The following is a 23,432-nucleotide window of genomic DNA, read 5'->3' as shown; positions in this document are numbered from 1 at the left end:
ACACACAGGGTTAGGAGGAGATGTGCAGGATTAGCCTCCCAAGCTGGCGTGAGCTGTTCCCAGCACAGCAATGCAGGGGGGCTGCACAGAGCAAGAACGAATGCAGTGTTTCTCCTTCGACTCCTCTTGGGCCCTGACAGATGCATCGTGGCCCCATCACTGTCCATATGGGTAGGGCTGCTGGTTTTGGAAAGCTCTTTGGGGGTGCCATTTATACTTATATTAGTGACTGGAACATCTTACACAAAAAGTCAATGCTTTTAAAAACAGCAACAAAGCCTATGCTTTTAACATAAAAAGCTCCCCTCCCCTCTTGGGGTAGGAGGGCAGAGGCTGAGTCAGCTCCTAGGGGATCCTGAAGGCACCCCCTCTCTGACTTCCCGGCCCATTTCTCCAGAGCCCACCCTGGTTCTGCCTCCAGTGCATGCTTATTGGGGGCTTCAGACATCGTGGAAAGCTAAAATTGTGAGTCTACTTCCTCATCATCGTTTGGTGAAACATCCCCTCTCAGGAAGGACTAAGACGCTGCCGAGCAGGAAGACAGTCTCAGCTATCCTGACTGACCCACCAGGACCCTGGGTCAGGAGCCACGCACCCAGAATAGCCGTTGCTTTTGGGTCGACAGGAGTGACTGGGTACAGGGGTGTGAGGGGGGCTTCTGGGCTGCTGCTGAGGTTCTCTCTTGGTGTAGATTCTGGTTACAGTGGGTATTCATTTTGCAGAAATTTGTTGAGATGATCACTGTACCCTTTTCTGAATGTATGTTGTATTTCAGCTTAAGAGTTTAGTCATAATTTAAAAAACCCTCGTAGTGACCTTGTTGATATTCCCAGATCACTACTGGATCCTGTGACTTTTCAGATAAAGCTCAAACTTTTTTTTAAGTTTTTTTTTTTTTTTTAACGTGGACTATTTTTAAAGTCTTCATTGAGTTTGTTACAGTATCGCTTCTGTTTTATGTTTTGTTTTTTGGCCCTGAGGCCTGTGGGATCTTAACTCCCTGACCAGGAATCAAACCCACACTCCCTTGCATTGGAAGGTGAAGTCTTAACTGCTGGACGGCTGTGGAAGTCCCCCAAATTCAAACTCTTTTCCCAAGTGTCAAGCGCCTACATAACCCTGCCCCACCTTGCTCCTCCTGCCCCTCCCCGACCCTCAGCCCAACCAGACATGCATCATTGCATGGGCCAAAGCTGGCCCTGTACGGGTTCACATGTGCTCTTCCGTTATCTTTACCTCTTCCTGGAATTCATTCTTCTAATTACCCAAGTTCTAACTTCTGCAAAGGTGTCTCTAAGCACCCTTTCCCTTCTTGCACTCAATGTCTATTGGCTACCCAAATGTCTGTATCATGTACAAAGTACATCCTGTCTCATTTATCCACTTCCCAAAGTGTCTACCCAACTGCTGGCAAGCCTGTGCTTGACTTCTTTATTTTCATATCCATAGACCTACAAAGCAGGAACCCCCTCCAATGCCTGTTGGTAATGATAAAAAGGGAAAGATGTGAGGTCTGTGTGTTTTATTTCTTAACCAGTAAATCTTCCTCCCATATTGAGAAGTTCCCTAAAGCTACTCAGAGTAAACCTCCCATCTGGGAGTACTTTGAAAACTTGCATGGCTGAGCTTTCTATATACATGCAGCCTCTTGCCGGTGTATGTGGGTCAGACAAGGTTCTCCCGAATCTGCCAGGGTTCCTATTTCTGTACCTGAATCCAGAGCAGACTCCTATTCTCCACCACTACTCTCTTTCAGTGACTCAGAACACACCTCTTCTTTGAAATAATGTGCAGGCTTTCTATACAGATAGCTCTGTGATTGGCTTTCGTGTTTTCATCCATGTTCACATCTCTCAGTGATTCTCACACAGAGTGGTGGCTCAAGTCCTAATGATGACCTCCAAAGGCCTGCGTGATCTCCCCAGCCTCCTCTCTCACTCCCCTCCAGTCTCGCTCCCCTCGATGCTGGTCCCCAATAGGACAGCAGGAAACTTGTGCCCTGACCACTCGTGGCTGGCTCTCCTGGGCCATATGCTCATTCGTTTGCCTCTCATTTCTCTGCGAGGCTTTGCTGGTCATTTAAGCCAGAGGTCGCCAACCTCTGGGATCTAATGCCTGATGATCTGAGGTGGAGCTGATGTAATAATAATAGAAATAAAGTGCACAATCAATGTAATGAGCTTGAATCATCCCCAAACCATCCCTCCCACCCCAATCGTGGGGAAAAAAAATGTCTTCCATGAAATGGGTCCCTGGTGCCAAAAAGGTTGGGGACCACTGCTGTATGGCATTCCTCAGGCTAACCAAATATATTTTCTTAGTTAAAATGGCTCTCTGTTATATTGCTATGGTAACTTGTGACTCTTCTAAATCTGAGAATTCAGACATTCTTTCTGAAGCTCAACTTTGTTTAAAGTTTAAGGGCAAGGGATGTTGGTGGAGGAAGAGGACAGAATTGTGTATTTATTTCTTAAGTGCTTCTTGTACAGATTGAAGTCCCAGTTAGTCTTTGTATTAATCATGGCAGGTTAGATACTACCAAATATCCCCCAAATGGAAACTAGACCCCCAAATAGCAGTTTATTTATGATGATAAAAGTTTATCTATGCCTTGTGTCATGTCTGGGTTGGCAGGGCTCCCATTGCATCTGGTAGTGGATGGGGAAAGAGAATGGAGAGGAGAGGATTACTGTGGAGGTTTTATGGGCCAGGCCCACAGGTGGCACACTCTTGTTCACATCCGATTGGTCAGAACTCCATCATATGACCACGCCTAGCCACATAGGAAGCTGGGAAATGTAGTCTAGCCAGGTACCGGGGTGGGGGGTGGGGAAGAGAGATTGATGAATACTGTCTGGTGTCTGCCACATTCTTGCCTCTCCAAACATCTTTGTCAGTCATTCAACTTGGGTGGGCTGTTCCCAAACTTCTCTTAGAGTTTTCCTGGTATGTTGACAGCAAATGAAAGGCCACTCACTGTGTAAGTACCGTGTGCCTATTGTTTCTGTTTCAAATTTAGATTGTTAGTTCTGAACTGGATTAGAGATACAAATGAATTTTTTACAATATAGAAAATGTTTCTGGTGTTCCAAGGTATGCAAACTACTTTGCTTCAAGTGCTAAATTCCACTGAAAGTAAAAAATAGCAGAAGTGATTCACCATACAATACCAAAAATGATTCTTTACATGGAAAAGATCAAAATACTGACTTTTGTCCTTGAATCTTGCAGAAACAAATTCATGAATGGAATTTTACAGCCTCTTCCATTAGAGGAATAAGGTAAGAGCATAAGAGAAATGTAATTATTGTTTTAATACAAATAATGATTTTATCACCTTAATGTTTCTATTTAGTTATAATATGTGATGTTCTCATTTTCAACAGAATCCAAAACAGACTTTTCTCATGTGTCGCCCTGCCCAAACTTGTTTATAATGTGTTGCTAGTAATGGCTTCTTGGCTTGTTATAGCAGAGCAGCTGCTTTTGTATCAAAACTCTCGTGTCTCAAACTTATTTTAAAAATGAAGTTATGTGTGTAGAGAGAGAAAGTGTTTCTTCTTTAAACCAATGATGTTAAAGTGCTCAGAGACCCCCAGAACTGCAGTTGGGAGTTACATGGTAACTTGGCTTTCCTGGGGAGAGTAATGGAGCCAAGGGCATTGCTATTAGCAGGTGGGTAGGGCAGTGTATTCCCAGGAGAGGTCTGCCACTTGCTATTTGGTTCAGGAGTGGTGACCATTTGGGTCTGAACTGTGTGGCTGCACTCTGAGTCTGACCCTGCCAACACGCAGCGTGGGAGCAACTCTGGAGTAGATGTGGGTTCTAATCCCTCTTTTGCTGTTTGACCTTGAGAAAATCACTCAACCTCTCTGGGTTTCAGTACCTTCATAGTTTCTCTGATTCTGAGACCACAGGCCACTTAATGAATCCCTGTTACCTCTATATGTAGCATGATCCTTTCCTAGACATTGTTGTTGTTTAGTCTCCAAGTTGTGTCCCACACTTTTGCAACCCCATGGACTGTAGCCCATCAGGCTCCTCTGTTTGTGGGGTTTCCCAGGCAAGAATACTGCAGTGAGTTGCCATTTTATTTTCCAGGGGATCTTCCTGACCCAGGGGTCAAACCTGCATCTCCTTCATTGGCAGGCAGGTTCTTTGGAGTAGTATTTATCTCACTTTTAAAGGGAGGGAAATCATTTAAGAACAGAGTCATGTGTTTGAATGATACTGCTCAGAAAATTTAAGATAATTCAAAATGTGTTGAACATTCTCAAAAATGTACTACTCAGAAACTAAGTTGTATGTTAACATACAGTCAAGAACCTTCTGTTTGTACCATCTCATAGAGATACCTTTTACTGCCATTTCAGCCATCAACAGGGATGTGCAAAGGGCCTGGGGTGAACCAAACCCTGGAACCAATGTGACATGAAGAGCATGTGTTGAGCATTCCCAGTGCTATCCAAACAACTGTGGTAGTTCCTTTAAAGATTGGTTTTCAAAAGTTACTCATGTGTAACCTAGTTCTAATTCACTTTGAATCACCCTGTACTATTAATTGTGTCTACTTCTTGTCAGGTAATCCATAACATGTAAGGGATGGTCAAAGAAGCTATGACTTTAGGAAGAGATGACTTAAAAAGATTTGATAAAGTGGCCTCATTTATTCAAAGGGCTAACCATAGAAGGGAATCTAGCCTTTTGCACAATCTTTGGCACAGTGCAGGTAAAGAACTTTCTAGCTATGAAACCCATCAGGAGATGGACTATAATAATTTTCTGTCACTGGAGATTCCAGGCACAGTGAACTTTGCCTGTTTCAGAAGCTGTAGAGTCAGATCCAGGCCTTTGGTGTGGATGGACCAGATATCATTTAAAGGCCTTTCTTGAGCTAAGTGGCCATGTTTATTTCCATTTGCTTTATGTGACCACAGATGCTGTGTCATTTTTCAAGTCCAGAAATTTCTTTGATACCATAATAAATTATTTCACAGGTACCTTTTTTATGACCTTATAAACTCTTGAAGATAGAGACCGTATTTTATTCCACTTCTTGCTTCCCATATGCTTTGCTTAGCACTGAATATATAGTAAGTTCTTAAAGCATAATAAGTCTGTCAATGAATACATACTCAAACATAAGCAAGATTAAATGCCCCTCTGATTTAAATTTCATGGAGAAATTGGAGTCATTTTGGTGTGGGGGAGATTTGTTAAAACTGTAATGAACTTTCAGATTTGTAAACTGGAAGAAAAGCTGTTACTAGATTTTTTCCCAACAATTTAAATTGATATCAAACTATATAAATAAGCATTCTTGTGTTTTGAAACTTTATAGCATATCCAAGTTCGACGAACGGTGTTGTTTTCTTTACGTCCATGATAATTCTGATGACTTTCAAATCTACTTTTCCACTGAAAACCAGTGCAGTAGGTGAGTTATAATCTGATTCAGATATTTTCAGTCTGATAATGGTGGGTCACTTTTAAAGGGTCTCTGTTGTGAAAAGTATTTGCTATACTGCCTTCCCTGAAGTTTTACCTTACGGGAAATAATTTTTACAGCTTTATTGAGATGTAATTCACCTAGCATGCAATTTTCTCATTTTAAATTGTACAATTTCATCTTTTTTTTAGTATGTTCACAGTTTTGAAGCCATCACCACAGTCTAATTTTAGAATAGTTTCATCACCCCTAGAAGAAACCTAGTATCCATTAACAGTCTCTGCCCATTTTCTCTCAACTTAAGCCTCCAATCTCAGTCCTGTAGAGACACTGAATCTACTTTCTGTCTTTATGAATTTGCCTATTCTTGATGTTTCATATATATATACACACAGACACACAGACACAGACACAGACACACACACACACACACACACACACACATATATATATAATCATACAATATATGAGCTCTTGTGACTAGCATCCTCCTTTTGACATGAAGTTTTCAAGTATCATCCATGTTGTAACATGATTCAGAATTTCATTCCTTGTTTTGGCTGAATAATATTCCATTGTCTGGATATATTTGATTTGTCTGTTCATCACTTGAAAGGCATTTGGGTTATTTTCACATTTTGGCTATTGCGAATAATGCTGCCATGAATATTCACATGCAGGTTTTCATGTGAACTTAATGTTTTAATTTCTCTTGGAGTCAAATTACTGGGTCTTACAGTAATTCTGTATTTAACTTTGAGGAACAGCCAGACTAGCCAGACTGTTTTCCCATTTGACATTCCCATCAGCAGCACATAGGGGTTCCAATTTCGCCACATCCTCCCAATACTTGTTATTGTCTGTCCTTTTTATTGTAGCTATCATACTGAGTGTTAGGTAGAATCCAATTGTGGTTTTGTTTTGCATTTCCCTAACAACTAATAACTTTTCTTCCAAGGAGTAAGCGTCTTTTAATTTCATGGCTGCAGTCACCATCTGCAGTGATTTTGGAGCCCAAGAAAATGAAGTCAGCCACTGTTTCCACATATTAAAAAGCAGAAACATTACTTTGCCAACAAAGGTCCATCTAGTCAAAGCTATGGTTTTTCCAGTAATCATGTATGGATGTGAGAGTTGGACTATAAAGAAAGCTGAGCACTGAAAAATTTATGCTGTTGAACTTTGGTGTTGGAGAAGACTCTTGAGAGTCCCTTGGACTGCAAGGAGATCCAACCAGTCCATCCTGAAGGAGATCAGTCCTGAATATTCATTGGAAGGACTGATGTTGAAGCTGAAGCTCCAATACTTTGGTCACCGGATGCAAAGGGCTGACTCATTGGAAAAGACCCTGATGCTGGGAAAGATTGAAGGCTGGAGGAGAAGGGGACGACAGAGGATGAGATGGTTGGATGGCATCACCGACTCAATGGACATGAGTTCGAGTAAACTCCGGGAGTTGGTAATGGACAGGGAGGCCTGGCGTGCTGCAGTCCATGAGGTCGCAAAGAGTTGGATACAACTGAGCGACTGAACTGAACAACTGATAATACTGAGCATCTTTTCAGGGTCTTATTAGCCATTTATGTATCTTCTTTGGAGAACTACTACTCAAATTCTTTGCCGAATTAAAACAATTTTTTAACTTTTTATTTTGGAACATATTCAGACCTATAAGAATGGTTCAAAAAATAGTACAAACAATTGCCATGTTTCACTAAGAACGTCTCAGTGTTAACCATTTGTGACACGTTTGTTTTACGTTCTCTCTGTAGACAGATGACTAACTTGTTCTGAACTGTTGAAGAGTAAGTTGTAGACATGATGATCCATCACCTCTCAGTACTTGACTGCATATTTCCCTAAACACAAGAACATTTGCTTATGTAATCACAGTACAGTTATCAGAACAGGAAATAGAGATTGATGTGGCACTGTCATTTACAAACCTTATCCAAATTTTATATATTGTCCCACTGATGTCCTTTATAGTGAAACAAAAAATATTTTTTCTCTGGCTCATGATCTGATCCAGGATCACATGGTAACATTTAGCTGTCACGTCTGCATAGTCCCATTCAAAGAATACAGACAGTTTATCTTATACGATCCTTCAGTTAGGGTTAGTTTGCTGTTCCCCCATGAATATGTTAATGTTTTGCATTTGGGGTGGGAATACCATGGATGTGATGCTGTATCCTACTCACTATATCACACTGGGGGACATCCAATATCTTTGTCTCATTACTGGCGACATTAAGTTGGCTCACCTAGCGAAAGTTTGACAAGTTTCTCTGAACTTTGCCCGTTTTTAATTGGGTGGTTGGTATTTTTGTTAATGAGTTTTGAGAGTTCCTTTTACATTCTGGATACAAGGCCCTTATCAGATGTATGAATTGTCAGTGCTTCCTCCCATTCTGTAGGTTGTCTTTTTCTGCTGATGGTGTCATTTGCAGCATGAAAGTTTTAAATTTTGTGGCAGTCCAATCTATTTTTTCTTTTGTCATTTGTGCTTTTGATGTCATATCTAAGAAGGCTTTGCCTAACCCAAGATTTTCTCTGGCGTTTGTTTTCTTCGAAGGGTTTTATAATTTTAGGTCTAATATTTAGGTCTCTGATCCATTTTGAGGTTTCTTTTTATATGGTATGAAGTGGGGGGACAACTTCAATGTTTTACACGTGGATATGTGGTTATCTCAATACTGTGTCTTCTTCCATTGAATGGTGTTGTCACTTTTTAAAAAAATTAGTTGACCATAAATGTAAACATTTATTTCTGGACTTTCACTTCTGTTCCATTGATTTGTATGTCTATCCTTATGATGCTCCCACATTTTCTTGATTATTTTAGTATTGTAATAAGTTGTAAAATCAGAAAATGTGAGTCCTCCAATTTGGTTCTTTTTCTCATAGTCATATTAACTGTTGCCAGTACTTCCATGTCTATATGAATCTTAGAATCAGCTTGTTAATTTTTTCAGGAAAGGTCGGTGGGGTTTTGGCAGGTATTACCCTTAAGAAACCTGTATGCAGGTCAGGAAGCAACAGTTAGAACTGGACATGGAACAACAGACTGGTTCCAAATAGGAAAAGGAGTACATCAAGGCTGTATATTGTCACCCTGTTTATTTAACTTATATGCAGAATACATCATGAGAAACGCTGGGCTGGAAGAAGCACAAGCTGGAATCAAGATTGCCGGGAGAAATATCAATAACCTCAGATATGCAGATGACACCACCCTTATGGAAGAAAGTGAAGAGGAACTAAAAGCCTCTTGATGAAGGTGAAAGAGGAGAGTGAAAAAGTTGACTTAAAACTCAACATTCAGAAAATGAAGATCATGGCATCTGGTCCTATCACTTCATGGGAAATAGATGGGGAAACAGTGGAAACAGTGGCTGACTTTATTTTGGGGGGCTCCAAAATCACTGCAGATGGTGATTGCAGCCATGAAATTAAAAGATGCTTACTCCTTGGAAGGAAAGTTATGACCAACCTAGATAGCATATTCAAAAGCAGAGACATTACTTTGCCAACAAAGGTCCGTCTAGTCAAGGCTATGGTTTTTCCAGTGGTCGTGTATGGATGTGAGAGTTGGACTGTGAAGAAAGCTGAGCACTGAGGAATTGATGCTTTTGAACTGTGGTGTTGGAGAAGACCCTTGAGAGTCCCTTGGACTACAAGGAGATCCAACCAGTCCATTCTGAAGGAGATCAGCCCTGGGATTTCTTTGGAAGGAATGATGCTAAAGCTGAAACTCCAATACTCTGGCCACCTCATGCAGAGAGTTGACTCATTGGAAAAGACTCTGATGCTGGGAGGGATTGGGGGCAGGAGGAAAAGGGGATGACAGAAGATGAGATGGCTGGATGGCATCACCGACTCAATGGACATGAGTTTGAGTGAACTCTGGGAGTTGGTGATGGACAGGGAGGCCTGGCATGCTGCAGTTTATGGGGTGGCAAAGAGTCGGACACGACTGAGCGACTGAACTGAACTGAACTGAACCGTGGATATGTAGATCAATTTGAGAGGTTTTGCCATCCTAACCATATTAAGACTTCCATCCATAGCATTTCTTTCTATTTGTTTAGGTTGTCTTTCTTTCAACAATTTTTGTTGTTTCAATCTATAAGTCTTATACTTTTTTGTTAAAATATATATATATATATATATATGTATGTGTCTTCTTGTTTTTGATACTATTGTAAGTGGAGGTTTTCAAATTTCATTTTCAGATTATTCATCGCTGGTGTGTAGAAATACGCTTGATTTTTTTATATTGATTTAGTGTCCTGCAAATTGGCACTCACTTATTAGTTCTAATAGTTTTTATTGAATTCCTTAGGATTTCCTGTATACATGATCATGTTATCTGCAGAGAGTGATAGTTAGGAGTTCTTCCTTTCCAGCCTGGATGCCTTTCTTTCTTTTTCTTGCCAAATTGTCCTGACTAGACTTTCTGGTATAATGTTGAGTAGAAGAGGTGAGAGAAGACATCCTTGACTTGTTCCTGAACTTAGGAGGAAAGCATCTAGTCTTTCACCATTAAGCATGATATTACTGGTACGTTTTTCATAGGTAACCTTTATCAGGTTGAGGAAGATTCCTTTATTCATAGTTTGTCTCTGAGAGCTTGCATAATGTAATTTGAGAACGTTTTAATTCAATGTGTCTCAGATAGTCATTATCACAACGTATTTAGAAATCAGACAAAATATCAGCCCAGGGAACGCTTGGGTCACAATTCTCAACTTAGAGTTGGAAAATGCTGTCAAATGTCATGTAGAACATCCTTTTACTACAAAGTGTAGCTTTCTGACTCTCATTCTGTCCTCAGTGCCTTTTCTTGCCATGTGTGTAAGTTAGTTTTTAACTGAGATGTCACATACGTACAAGTGAAATGCATACCGTGTGGCAAGTGTATCAGGACCCCAGCAGGTGCTCCATGCCCCTTCCTAGGCATTAAACCCATTCCCAGTGGTAATTATTGTGATTTCTATCATCAATAGTTAGTTTTGCCTGTTCTTAAACTTCGAATAAATAGAACCATAAAGTAGGTAGTCTTATTTCTCACTTCTTTCTCTATGATTTCAGCCATGTTGTAAGTATTAGTTCATCTTTTTTTCCACTTTGTAGTATTCCACTGTGGATATATGTGACAGTTTATCTGTTCTAGTAAACATTTGAATTATTTCCAGTTTGGAGCCATTATCATCAAAACTGCTGTGAACACCCTTGTGCATGCCTTTCAGTGAACATATTCATTGATTTCTGTATAGTATGTACTTAGGAATGGAGTTATTGGATTATGGGGGAGGTTTATATTCAGCTTTGGTAGATACTGCCAGTACTTTTCCAAAGTGGTCATATCAGTTTATACTGCCACCGGTTATGTATGAGGGTTCTAGTTGTTCCATGTTCTCAACATTTTACCCTGTTTTTTCAATGTTATTGTGTTGAGTGCATACCATATGTTTCCTAAGAAGCCTGACTTATCACGTTTCCCAGCTTTCAAAGTTTAGAAGAAGTGGAGATGGGATGTGTTAGAGAGAAGAACATTTTAATGTTTTGTAGAAATTCCCTTAAAGTCTGCAATATTCTTCCCTGCTACCCTAAGAGAGAATACTGAATACAGACCTTCTGAGGCAAGTCATTTGTGTGCAAAGATACAACTGCACAAGTTTAGGGAGTGGCTGATGTGGCTCAGCCAGCATTTGTGAGGAAGATCTATGGGTTAGAGTTGATATTAAGCTTAGTCTACATGAAGAGAACCATGAGGTTGTCTTATGCATGTCCTTCTCATCCTCCCCTTATGCAGGACCTTATTTGTCAGTAAGAGCTAGAGTATTGGCAGCTTGGGAGGCGATGGTCCCACTATCCTTCGTACTCAGTCACGCAGTTGTGTCACTATTCTTTTGTGACCCCACAGACTAAAGCCTACCAGGTTCCTCTGTCCATGGATTTCCTAGGCAAGAATACTAGAGTGGGTTGCCATTTCCTTCTTCAGGGGACTTCCTGACCCAAGAATCAAACCCGTGTCTCCTGTTTAGCAGAAAGATTCTTTATCACTGAGCCACCTGGCAAGCCCACCCACCCACCCCCACTGGCAATATCCTCAGCACTGATTAAATTAGCCCTGAAACACTGGTCTCGGGGCCAGACTTGAAGAATAATATAACACAGGGATACCTTTGAGGAATTACCAGTTAATGAAATGATTTATTAACAAGTACTAGGGGAAACATTGAGGGCACAAGAAGGAAAGACTTACAGGGACAAGATAGAATTATGTGTTTGGTTGGCCAAAAAGTTTCTTCTAGTTTTTTTTTTCCATAAGATGCTACGGAAAAGCCTGAACAAATTGTTTGGCCAACCCAATACCTATCTAATGGGCAGTTATGCACAAAAGAGACTAATTCTAAGCAGTCTGTCAATGGGACCCCCATAAAAGAAGTCTTAGTTCAATATTATAAGTGAAGCATTTCTCATCGAGTTCACTGAAGGATGGGTTGCCTTGTGAGGTAATGAGTTCTCTGACACTGGGGGTATTCAAGTATGAATGCGCCACCCAGTTGGTGGGGATGCATATCATATGGGTATTTAAACTAGATTAGATAGCCATGTCAGAAGAGTACCACGTCAGTTCACGGGGTGGAGTGATTGCTCTGTAACTTGTAGTTTATATTTAATCACAGTTTAATAAGGATAAGTTTGAGGTAAGGAATAGGAATAATCCTAGTTAACAGCATCTTTGTGATTGGTGTTCTAGGTTTTGCTCTTTGGTCAAAGAGATGATAGCCAATGGAATGGGCAGCACAGTGGAGCTGGAGGGAGAGACTGATGGGGATACCTTAGAGGTGAGTCGCAGAAGACCTGGAACATGGAAAAAGTTATTTGTTGTGCTTTTGATACTTAAATAAAACGTCCCGTTTTTTTGTGTGAAAGTTCTTTGTGTGTATTTTTAAGTAATCATTTATGAACAAGCTAGCAACCACTATTCATGACTGTCAGAGATTAAATTTAACGCATCTCTATAGAAAAACCTCATTACTTTGGGATCCCATCAACCAGAATGTATAAGAAAAATCTGACATGGACTAGACTAAAATTCCCTTTGGTGTACAACTGACAGAAAAGCTTTTTATATGCTAATTAATAATATTTGTAAAACCACAAGAGCAATAGTTGGACAACTAGTAGCAGACTTTTTCATTTATGCCTGAAATGACTTTAGTTATATCTACTGCATATATTAAATATAATGATATTAATGTTCAGAAATTAATGTTAATTTCTTAATATTTAGAAAATAATATTCAGAAAGGATCACAGTAAGCTTTTTTTGGACAGCATAGTGATGGTTCACAGATACAACACCACTACACATGTGTTTAAATCTTGCACAATTTGTCAGACTTACCACTAATTCAGGTCCATGTAATTTAGTGAATTTTAATTATACTTTCAAGTGAGCTGAAATTAGTTCTTTGAGGTTTCTTTCAGAAAATATCAAAGGGATTCATTTTCATAATTGAGTCAGGTACTCAAATTCTTAGCTTAGAATCAAAGTTAGTTGTAAAAAGAACTGAGTGAGGCCCTTTGAAGGTAACAAATGTGGGGGCAGAGAAAGGTGGGAGATAAAAGCCTGATGTGAATGTCTGGTTGTCTGGCTGATGTCTGGTTAAATCAGACAATGATGGGACCCGCTAGTAATTGTAATTGTCGTGCACATCCCTAGACATGGATGGAAAGGGACACGTTTGCATGTCCCGTGCACTTCTGTAAGGAGGCATGGTGGGGCATAGAAAATAACAGAAAGAATGCCTGACTACTTCTGCTTTAAATAAATATTGCTCAGCCTGGAGTTCCGTTTGTTTTTATCACTGAGAAGAACGAACTGGAATGAAGCTGTACAATTTTTTGTTACTTTATTTTTTTTGCCACACCACATGGCATGTGGGATCTTGGTTCCCCAACCAAGGATTGAATCCATGCCCCCGCAGTAGAAGATGGAGCCCTAACCACTGGACCATCGGGGAAGTCCCACAGGTTTTTGATGATAAGATTGGGGGAATAAAAGAGCAATACTAATGACAGATGGAATTTTGCAGTATATGTTTAGTGCTAGATCTGTACCTCTAAGAGCAGGGGTGGGGCAGCATGTGTATTTTGTATGAAATCAGTTTTATTTGCCTTCAGTTCTTTTCTGGGTTATATATATATAGTAAGTGCTTGCTTTCCTGACAAGTTGATAGAGATCATGCAGGAAGGCACCTGTTTGTGGTACTCAACATGCTTGGGAGCATTTTTATTTTATTAGTCTTTTTTAAAAAAATTAATTTTTTCTTGGTATATAGTTGCTTAGAAATATTTTTAAAATTGCAGCATTAAAGTGGGGAGAGATCTACAACAGTTCAGCCCACCAAGTTACACATGAGCTATAGTTTTAAATTTCTTATATTTCATTTCATTAAACCATATTATGAATATATGAGTAACTGAGAACTCTACTCCTTGAAAGTAATTAATTAATGAAAAATACTTAAGAAATATAACCTGCCTGGTACTCAAATAATGTTATTTGTAAATTTTTTTAAAATTGCAGGACAACGTGTGGGCTTTTTTATCTCATTACTTTTTCTTCTATAGTATGAGTACGACCATGATGAGAAAGGTGAGAGAGTGGTGCTCGGGAAGGGCACGTATGGAGTCGTGTACGCTGGCAGAGATCTGAGCAATCAAGTGCGAATAGCCATCAAAGAAATTCCAGAGAGAGACAGCAGGCAAGTCGGGGCAGGCCTTCTGCAGCTGCCACCCCCATACCCCAGGTCCCGTGTGCCCCACTGATGGTGCACAGGAGGGAGTAAAGATGAAAGCTTTCTGTCATCAAAAATTTATAATTTTTTTTCTCATAAGGGTGATCTGCTTTGTGCTCTGCATATTGTAAATAGATCAAGAAAATGGAACAACTTCATTTACGGGCATATGGATTTCAGAGTCACATTTTAAAAGAAGACTGTAGTTTTTTCCCCACCCATCAGGTAGAAATGAACATTTTTACATTGATATTTGTTTGCCAGTATTTTAAAATGTGACTCAGTGCCTTAGTTCCCATTGTAACAATTTTAAATGGCTACGATGTATTCAGATGTATCATTGCAGAAAATGTGGTAAAAAGAAATTTGGTTTTTTGCAATACAGACTTTTTTCTGTACCCTGCCTTTCAACCTCACTCATAGATTTTAGAGTATTTTTTTTAACCACCAGTACTAGCAATTTATTTCTCATACATTTTTTAGAGTGTTAACTAAATGTTTATTCCATTTAAAGTTCATACGCCTCCTAATTCTAAACAAGAATGTGTTGACTGTCAAATGTTTTTGTAGAGAAGCAACATACACAGTAATGACCATGGTATTAGAAACAATAGCTCCCTGCTCCACAGACATGCTCTGACCATGTCTGCAATGTTGCCTTCAGTGATGAACGCTGATGGATATGTGCAAACATCTCTATATCCAGGGGCTCAGTAAATTATTCGGGATAGAGTAGAAGTGATTTCTAGCTGCTGTAGAACCCTTCATTGGGCTTCCCTGGTGGTTCAGTGGTAAAGAATCCACCTGCAATGCAGAAGACTCAGGTTCGATCCCTGGGTCAGGAAGATCCTCTGGAGGAGGAAATGGCAACCCACTCCAGTATTCTTGCCTGGAGAATCCATGAACAGAGGAGCCTGGCAGGCTACAGTCCATGGGGTCATAAAGAGTCAGACATGACTGAGCAACTAAATGACAACAAGACCCTTCATCATTTATTCTTTTATTTATTCATGTGTTCATCCATTCATTTTTAATGGGGTTGAGCATTATGATATTTGAATTATAGGGCAGGGTCTGAAATGAACTCGTCCACCTTCTAAGGCTAAGAAGGTTAAATGACTTCTCCAAGGACATGAAGAAACAAGACTAGGATCCAGTGTCTTGAATTCCTCGTCCAGTATTCTGTCTCTTATTTTCACAATGGATGGGGTATTACAGTTGTTTGTTGGGAGAAGCTGCTGGCATGAACAAATTGTCTGCTGTGACTTGACTGTAAGATGTAGGGCACTGGGGGGCTCTTGGGATGAGGCAGACAGTTATAAAGATGTAGTCTGACCTGGGTTTGAAGGTCCTTGTGTGCCATGTTAAGCAGTGTGGTTTCTGTTGAATATTTGTTTGTTTATCTGGCTGCATCGGATCTTCGTCGGGGCCTGTGGGGTCCTGTGCGCTGTGGCTTTGGATGTGGCATGTGGGCTCCAGAGAGCACAGGTTCAACAGTTGCAGCCTGTGGGCCCAGTTGCCCCGCAGCATGTGGGATCCTAGTTTCCTGACCAGGGATCAAACCCGTGTCCCCTGCATGGGAAGGCAGATTCTCAACCACTGTACCATGAAGGAAGTCCCCAGCACTGAGGTCTTTATGTGGACTTTGTGAAGGGAAGTAATAAGATGAAGTGTGTGTTTTAGGAAGGAGGATTGTGGCAGCTGGAGGAGAACAGACCAAAGAGGCCAGAGACTGAGGCTGGGAGAGCCATTAGGTGACTATTGCTGGAGTAAGTCTGCAGAGTTGTAGGAGTCTGGGTAAACTTGTCAGGTGAGTTAGAGAGCCATCTGAGGGGTTTGGATTTAAACACTCCTAATTGCCCAGGAACTTTATTAATTGGAGCTGTAAGTTAACTCTTTGACAGAGAGAGCGAGATGGTGGTAGGGGACAGCCCCCAGTAAAGTCAGAGGTGAGAGCACAAAGCAATAAAGTAGGCAGACTCTGGTTTTTTGGGGGAAGATGCTCGAGAATATCCGGGGAGACTCCTGAGGCTCGATCCCACCTTTGCGTATGCCGAGCCTCCTTCCTCATGACCTTTGTCAGGAGCGGAATGTCTCTCGCTGGCTCCCGGCACAGAGTAAGACTAGAACAGACGGGAAGCCGAGTAGTCTCCTGGGAGCCCAGGGAGAGAACATTCCCAGAAAGAAGGGATGGCCGGCAGCAGAGCAGGTACTGGCAGGACATGATGTGGACCCCAAGTCCCAAGGAGCTGGCAGGTGACACTGGCTTTGTTTTTGCTCCCAGGTACTCCCAGCCTCTGCACGAGGAGATCGCCCTGCACAAGTACCTCAAGCACCGCAACATTGTTCAATACCTAGGCTCCGTGTCCGAGGATGGCTACATCAAGATATTTATGGAGCAGGTGCCTGGGGGTGAGTGCTTGCTGGTCTTCTGGTCTCACACTGTGAAAATCACTGACAAAAATACAACACAAACAGCGTTATCCATCCTGCCATTAAAAAATGACAGCTGTGTTAGGTGTGGGAGGGCTTTTGTTTCCCGGAGGAGTCAGATGCAGATTTTGCAATGTCACATAAACAGTCCAGCCCTGATCTGGTAGTTCAGTCATCAAATATTCACTGAGGATCTGCTGCATGCCAGCCGCTGGGCCAAGCACTAGAGACATAGAGATGAATAAAGCATAGTCTCTGGCCTTGAGGCCTTCACAGTCTAGGAGTTGAAATATGCTTTGGAGGAGAGGGAACAGAGGTGTTTTTAATGACATGGCAAAGTAACATGTTGACTGTAAAAGTGAACAGCAGTGCTTGATCCACAAAGTCCCTGAAAACTGGCAGTAGTATGTGGGGGTAGGAGCCCTACCCATCTGGAGCCCGCTGTCTAGTTTGAGTTGGTCCTTCCATCTGCAAGCTGTGTGACCTCAATTTTCTGTGAATAAATGAATTTTAAAATTAGAGTGTTAATAAGTAGTATAATAATTGAAGTAGTAATAATTATGGGAGTCATGACACGATCTCAGTAGCTTGTCAATTGGGTAAATGAGGTAATGGATGTAAGGCTCTCAAAATGGTACCAGGCAGAGAACAAGAACTCAGTAAGTGCTCATTTTAAGAAAATAATGATAAAATTAATAATAATCTGAATGCACATCTAAAAACCTTGAAATCTGTATTCCATCGTTCATTCAACCCATAGTCATTAAGAGCCTGCCATTACATTAAAAGCCTAATTAACTTAATAGCCAGTCAGTTCAGTTCAGTCACACAGTCGTGTCTGACTCTTTGTGACCCCATAGACTGCAGCACGCCAGGCCTCCCTGTCTATCATCAACTCCCGGAGTTTACTCAAACTCATGTCCATTGAGTCGGTGATGCCATACAGCCATCTCATCCTCTGCCATCCCCTTCTCCTCCTGCCTTCAATCTTTCCCAGCATCAGGGTCTTTTCAAATGAGTCAGTTCTTCACATCAGGTGACCAAAGAATGGAATTTCAGCTTCAGCATCAGTCCTTCTAATGAATATTCAGGACTGATTTCCTTTAGGATGGACTGGTTGGATCTCCTTGCAGTTCAAGTGACTCTCAAGAGTCTTCTCTGACACTATAGTTCAAAAGCACCGATTCTTTGGCACTCAGCTTTCTTTATAGTTCAACTCTCACATCCATACATGATTACTGGAAAAACCATAGCTTTGACTAGATGGACCTTTGTTGGCAAAGTAATGTCTCTGTTTTTAAATATGCTTTCTAGGTTGGTCATAACTTTTCTTCCAGGTAGCAAGCGTCTTTTAATTTCATGGCTGCAGTCACCATCTGCAGTGATTTTGGAGCCCCCAAAAATAAAGTCTGACACTGTTTCCACTGTTTCCCCATCTATTTGCCATGAAGTGATGGGACCAGATGCCATCATCTTAGTTTTCTGAATGTTGAGCTTTAAGTCAACTTCTTCACTCTCCTCTTTCACTTTCATCAAGAGGCTCTTTAGTTCCTCTTCACTTTCTGCCATAAGGGTGATGTCATCTGCATATCTGAGGTTATTGATATTTCTCCTGGCAATCTTGATTCCAGCTTGTGCTTTATCCAGCCTAGCATTTCTCATGATGTACTCTGCATATAAGTTAAATAAGCAGGGTGACAATATACAGCCTTGACTTACTCCTTTCCCAATTTGGAACCAGTCTGTTGTTCTATGTCCAGTTCTAACTGTTGCTTCCTGACCTGCATACAGATTTCTCAAGAGGCAGATCAGGTGATCTGGTATTCTCATCTCTTGAAGAATTTTCCAGAGTTTGTTGTGATCCACACAGTCAAAGGCTTTGGCATAGTCAATAAAGCAGAAGTAAATGTTTTTCTGAAACTCTCTTGCTTTTTTGATGATCCAGCAGATGATGGCAATTTGATCTCTGGTTCTTCTGCCTTTTCTAAATCCAGCTTGAACATCAGAACAAGACCCAATTTTCCCCTCAGTCAGTCTCTCCCATCAGGAAGCTTCCATAAGCCTCATACCCTTCTCCATCAAAGGGCAGACAGACTGAAAACCACAATCACAGGAAACTAACCAATCTGATCACATGGGCCACAGCCTTGTCTAACTCAATGAAACTATGAGCCATGTTGTTTAGGGCCACCCAGGACGGACGGGTCATGGTGGAGAATTCTGACAAAACGTGGTCCACTGGAGAAGGGAATGGCAAACCACTTCAGTATTCTTGCCTTGAGAACCCCATGAACAGTATGAAAAGGCTAGATTTTGAGGGTCACATTTAGGATGAAGTACAGTCTCTTCTTCCCTCAAGCTGCTCATAGCCTAAGCAGAGAATCTGAATTGGTGTTCCAGGTATAAGATCTGAGGATGACCACAGAGTTGGAGATAGATGTGTACCCCTCTTCTGAAGATGGAGAAACTGTGGCATAGCACCCCACTGTGTAAGGGAGACTAGCTGATGCTGAGGGCCTGGGCAGTGAGCTCAGAAACACAGGGTCAGCAGGTGGTGAAGGGAGGTCTTCTGGCCCCAAGGTTCAGTGTTTCATAGTGTAATAGGGGTGTAATATTAAGACAGTCCTGCCCCTGGGACCTGGCCTTGGGAGCTTCTCACATTGAGCACCGAGAACCCCAGCCTCCTATGATCCCGATCCCAGTTTCCCTCAGGGGCCCTTCACTCTGCTCCTGTCCACCTCTTATTTCAGGGTGAGATGCTGCTGCAGGACCTACAGTATCCCCCAAGGTGGCCTGGCTGAGTTTCAAGGGTCACCAGGGGTTCCTTCCACCCTCCACCTCTGGTCAGCCTCATGGGCTGGGTCTCATCCAGTCCCTTCTCTGCTTGCACATCTGGGAAACAGGCCATAAAGAGGGAAGAAAGACTGTGCATTTAGGCCAGATACAGTGATGTGGGTGCAAGTGCTTCCATCAGGTTAGAAACAGCACATTTTATTTCCCTGAACCTGTATACTTGAATTTTCATCACCCTAAGGAGCTTTCTGCTGTGTCTGCCAGGAAGCCTTTCAGCTCTTCTGCGATCAAAGTGGGGGCCAATGAAGGAGCCCACCATCAGATTCTACACCAAGCAGATCCTGGAAGGCCTCAAATACCTGCACGAAAACCAGATTGTGCACAGAGACATCAAGGTACTTGCTTGTCTGAGCCTCCGGGGTGTCGCTTTGCATCTCAGATCATGGGAGCTGCAGGCACTGTCAGAGGGGGTGGATTGAGCAGAATCTAGTCTTCCTAGAGATGCATGGCCCTTGGTTAAGACCCAAGTCAGTTTTACATGAGTTTGTTGAACTCTGTCTTTAAGCATTTGATGTTCTTCCTTTTCCAAAGGGTGATAACGTTCTGGTGAACACCTATAGTGGAGTGGTGAAGATCTCCGATTTTGGCACCTCGAAACGTCTTGCAGGAGTGAATCCGTGTACGGAGACTTTTGCTGGTAAGCAGAACAAAGCTTGCTAGGGGGTAGCCATCCTGGAGTCAGGCTGCTGGAGCCGCATTCCTTTGGGAGTTACTCACCGAGCACCTGAGTGCAACTGGTAATTGAAGTGGACTGTGTATTGTCCCCAACTTCAGAGGGTTTGAGCTCTGTCAGGATGACAAGCTCAGCCCGTTGCGTCAACCAGATTGCCTTACTTTCCACTTTGTCTTCCAAGGTTGAATAGGTGTAGCACTCTGCTTGAGGTTTTCCAACAAAATGGCAGCATCTCTTTTAAGTTAATAGCACATTATTCAGAATCGTGAGTGATTCTGAGTAACAGTACCCTTCAGACAACTTACCAGGACATCTTACTGGTCCTTCATAAAACTGGCCTGTTAGTTTAGGGAATTCTGGCACCTCATGCATTGATATGATGATTTTTCCAAGGGCAGTTGATTCTTATGGGGAATATGGTATTCTTAGCAGATTTGAACACTTATGTTTTCTTTGCTGTGTCAGTGATAGAATCAATTATGTGTTGCAAGGAACTGGATTCAAAGAGTGGTGTAAACCTGTGAGCTAGCTTTCCATTTACTCGACCAGTGAATAGAATGATGCTCAAAAGCTGCCTATGGCTTTTTGTTATTCCCACTTAAAAGCAAAACAGAAACTTTGATCCTTGAAAAGAAGTACTGATTTTGAATAAGAAAAGGTTTATGGTCCCCAAAGGTGTAATGAAAGGATCACAAAGCTCTTGTTTGATGGAATTATGAAAGCACTTACAATATTATCAGTTCAGTTCAGTCGCTCAGTCGTATCTGACTCTTTGCAACCCCATGGACTGCAGCACTCCAGGCTTCCCTGTTCATCACTAACTCCTGGAGCTTACTCAAACTCATGTCCATCGAGTTGGTGATGCCATCCAACCATCTCATCCTCTGTCAATATTATACAATATTAAAGCTCCAGTATAAGCTATGAAAGGCAGATGACTGTGTTCTAGCCCTATAACACCAAGCTGTAGAGTAGACAGACTTTGCCTTAGTTTGGGTGAATAATATCTCAGCTTCGACAGACTTTTCTTTAACAAGAGAGTTGTTGTGTGTCAGCCACCGGACGCCCACAGTGGAGACTCATTCTCTATCTGAAGAGAACTTTTATGCATCAGAAGTGACTTCTCAGTTGTAACACCAGGGGAGGTACATGCACCTCAAAATGGGGAACTTTTGAAGACCCCACCAGAATCTCCCTAGAAGTGTATTGAATTTTCATTCATTTTTTCTGATAATTATACTTACGTATGTATATATATATATGTATATTGACATGTATATATCAGTGAGTATATATGTATGCATGTGTGACTGGCATATTTTTTTTTACTAGTCTAATTGAAATAAGTTTTTTTTTCCTTTTCTTTGGAAGCCACCAGTTAGCTTGGTAATATATAGCAAGAGGGGCTCTGATAGGGCAAGAAATTATTTAAAGACTTGAAACCCCCAACTATTTATCTCATAATTACCATCCCCAAGGAGGAAAAAAATTCGTAAAGAAAACACATGTATAATTCATTATAGCATATCACATTTTCCCAAGTAATTGGCTTGAGGCAGGAATTTTGCATTGCAAAATAATGCAGGGGTGTTTGGGAGATAATAAAGAAGGGGTCTCATTTGGGGTAGGAAATTCCCCTGCATATAATTACTCTTTGCAAAACAGAGCGGTTCTGTAAAGGAATCTCGAAGGCCTGGTGCCACAGTCCGATTGGGTGCAGGGGGACGTGGCAAGGCGTTTCTGCGCAAATGCCCAGAGGTTTTCAGAGCCTGGAAGGAGAGACAGAGGTTTCACACGACCTTATGGCCTGAAGTTCTCCCCACCGGTGTTCCTCTGAAGGCTTTTCGCTGTAGCTGTAAACCAGCTATAACAGGAGGAAGGGCCATTATGACCAGGGTCAGCCCCCTTCACTTTTGGTTTTGCAACAGTTTTATCGAGGTTTAACTCACATAAATGTACCCATTAAAAGTGCACATTGTGATGGTTTCTGGTAAATTTTCCAAGTTGTGCAGCCATTGCTGCGAAGCAATTTTTGAGCATTGCCATCACCCTCAAAAAGGTGCCAGCTTACAGTCAACCCCAGCTGACCACCGACCTATTCTGTCTTTGTTTATGTAGATTTTCCCACTCTGTAGATGTCTTATAAACAGAAAGATACAATATGTGGTCCCTTGTACCCAGCTTCTTATGCTTCACAGAATCTTTTAGATGTTCACCTGTGCTGTAGCATGTATCAGTATTTCATTCCTTTTCTGGCTGAATAGCCTTCCATCGTATGGATAGACTGCATTTTGGTTTGATTTGTTTGGATCTGTGGCTGCATTGGTTCTTCCTTGCAGTGGGCTTTCTTTAGTCTTGGCGTGCAGGCTTCTCTTGCTGCAGCACTCGGGCTATAAAGTGTGTGGGCTCAGTAGTTGCAGCATGTGGGATCTTAGTTCCCTGATCAGGGATCAAACCTACATTCCCTGCATTGGAACGTGGATTCTTAACCACTGGGACCACCCAGGAAGTCCCTAGACCACCTTTTGTTTATCTATCTCCCAGTTAATGGCCATTAGATTGTTTGCCCTTTCTGGCTGTTGTGAACAATACCACTGTGAACATTCAGATAGAAACCTCTGGGTGGAGATGCAGTTTCATTCCTCTCTGCTGGATACCCAGGAGTGGAACTTAGGACAGGAAGTCTCTCCTGATCTCTGGCTGTGAACAGCCTTGGTTCAAAGTCTGGCTCAACCACTTGCTAGCTCTGTGAGCTTGGACATGTTACTTAACCTCTCTGTGTCTCAAGTTTCTTCGTAAGTAAAACAGAGATGCTCATAATACTTACCTCAGAGGGTTTTTATGTGGATTAAATTTATTGATATTGGAATGAAGCACTTTAACCACTACCCGACTCATAGCAAGTGAGGCTGAAGTCTGCATTAATGAAATAATTGCTCATTTACACTTAGAGCTGGCAGGAGCCTTTGAGAGAATCAGGTTTATGTGCATAACTAACGTGTTGAACCTGTTGGACTTAAAAGAGGTAATTTTAATTTTTGTCTCCCATGGTCCCTTATATCCCAGTCCTTTCCTGTGACTTTTCCAGCCACCCTTAGCTAACAGAAAGAAAGGCCTAATGACACTTGGAGAAGCAAATGCAGTCCGAATCCATTCACTGGAAGGGTTCTGGCTGATACCCAGGCATGTCTTGTTAATTGTGCTT

The 23,432-nt window shown here is 41.7% G+C and overlaps 1 protein-coding gene across 2 annotated transcripts in view; it reads left to right on the top strand.

The window, feature by feature from the left end:
* Positions 1 to 23,432, top strand: part of MAP3K15 (mitogen-activated protein kinase kinase kinase 15) — a 146,018-nt gene that overhangs the window by 104,288 nt on the left and 18,298 nt on the right. The window contains exons 12-18 of one of the 2 annotated variants that reach the window (XM_086387402.1): positions 3,232 to 3,281; positions 5,342 to 5,437; positions 12,222 to 12,309; positions 14,102 to 14,235; positions 16,553 to 16,680; positions 19,759 to 19,889; positions 20,086 to 20,191. In XM_086387402.1, the coding sequence (XP_086243528.1) occupies positions 3,232 to 3,281; positions 5,342 to 5,437; positions 12,222 to 12,309; positions 14,102 to 14,235; positions 16,553 to 16,680; positions 19,759 to 19,889; positions 20,086 to 20,191 (733 nt within the window). The remainder of the gene's footprint in view (positions 1 to 3,231; positions 3,282 to 5,341; positions 5,438 to 12,221; positions 12,310 to 14,101; positions 14,236 to 16,552; positions 16,681 to 19,758; positions 19,890 to 20,085; positions 20,192 to 23,432) is intronic. The other variant, XM_086387404.1, reaches the window with a different exon arrangement.

The sequence above is a fragment of the Bos grunniens genome, chromosome X (genome assembly GCF_055505025.1).
Source record: "Bos grunniens cultivar Pamir isolate PY7600 chromosome X, Bosgru_T2T1.0, whole genome shotgun sequence".
Lineage (NCBI taxonomy): Eukaryota > Metazoa > Chordata > Mammalia > Artiodactyla > Bovidae > Bos > Bos grunniens.
The sequence above is the reverse complement of the archived record's forward strand: the minus strand, read 5'-3'. Positions and strand labels throughout refer to the sequence as shown.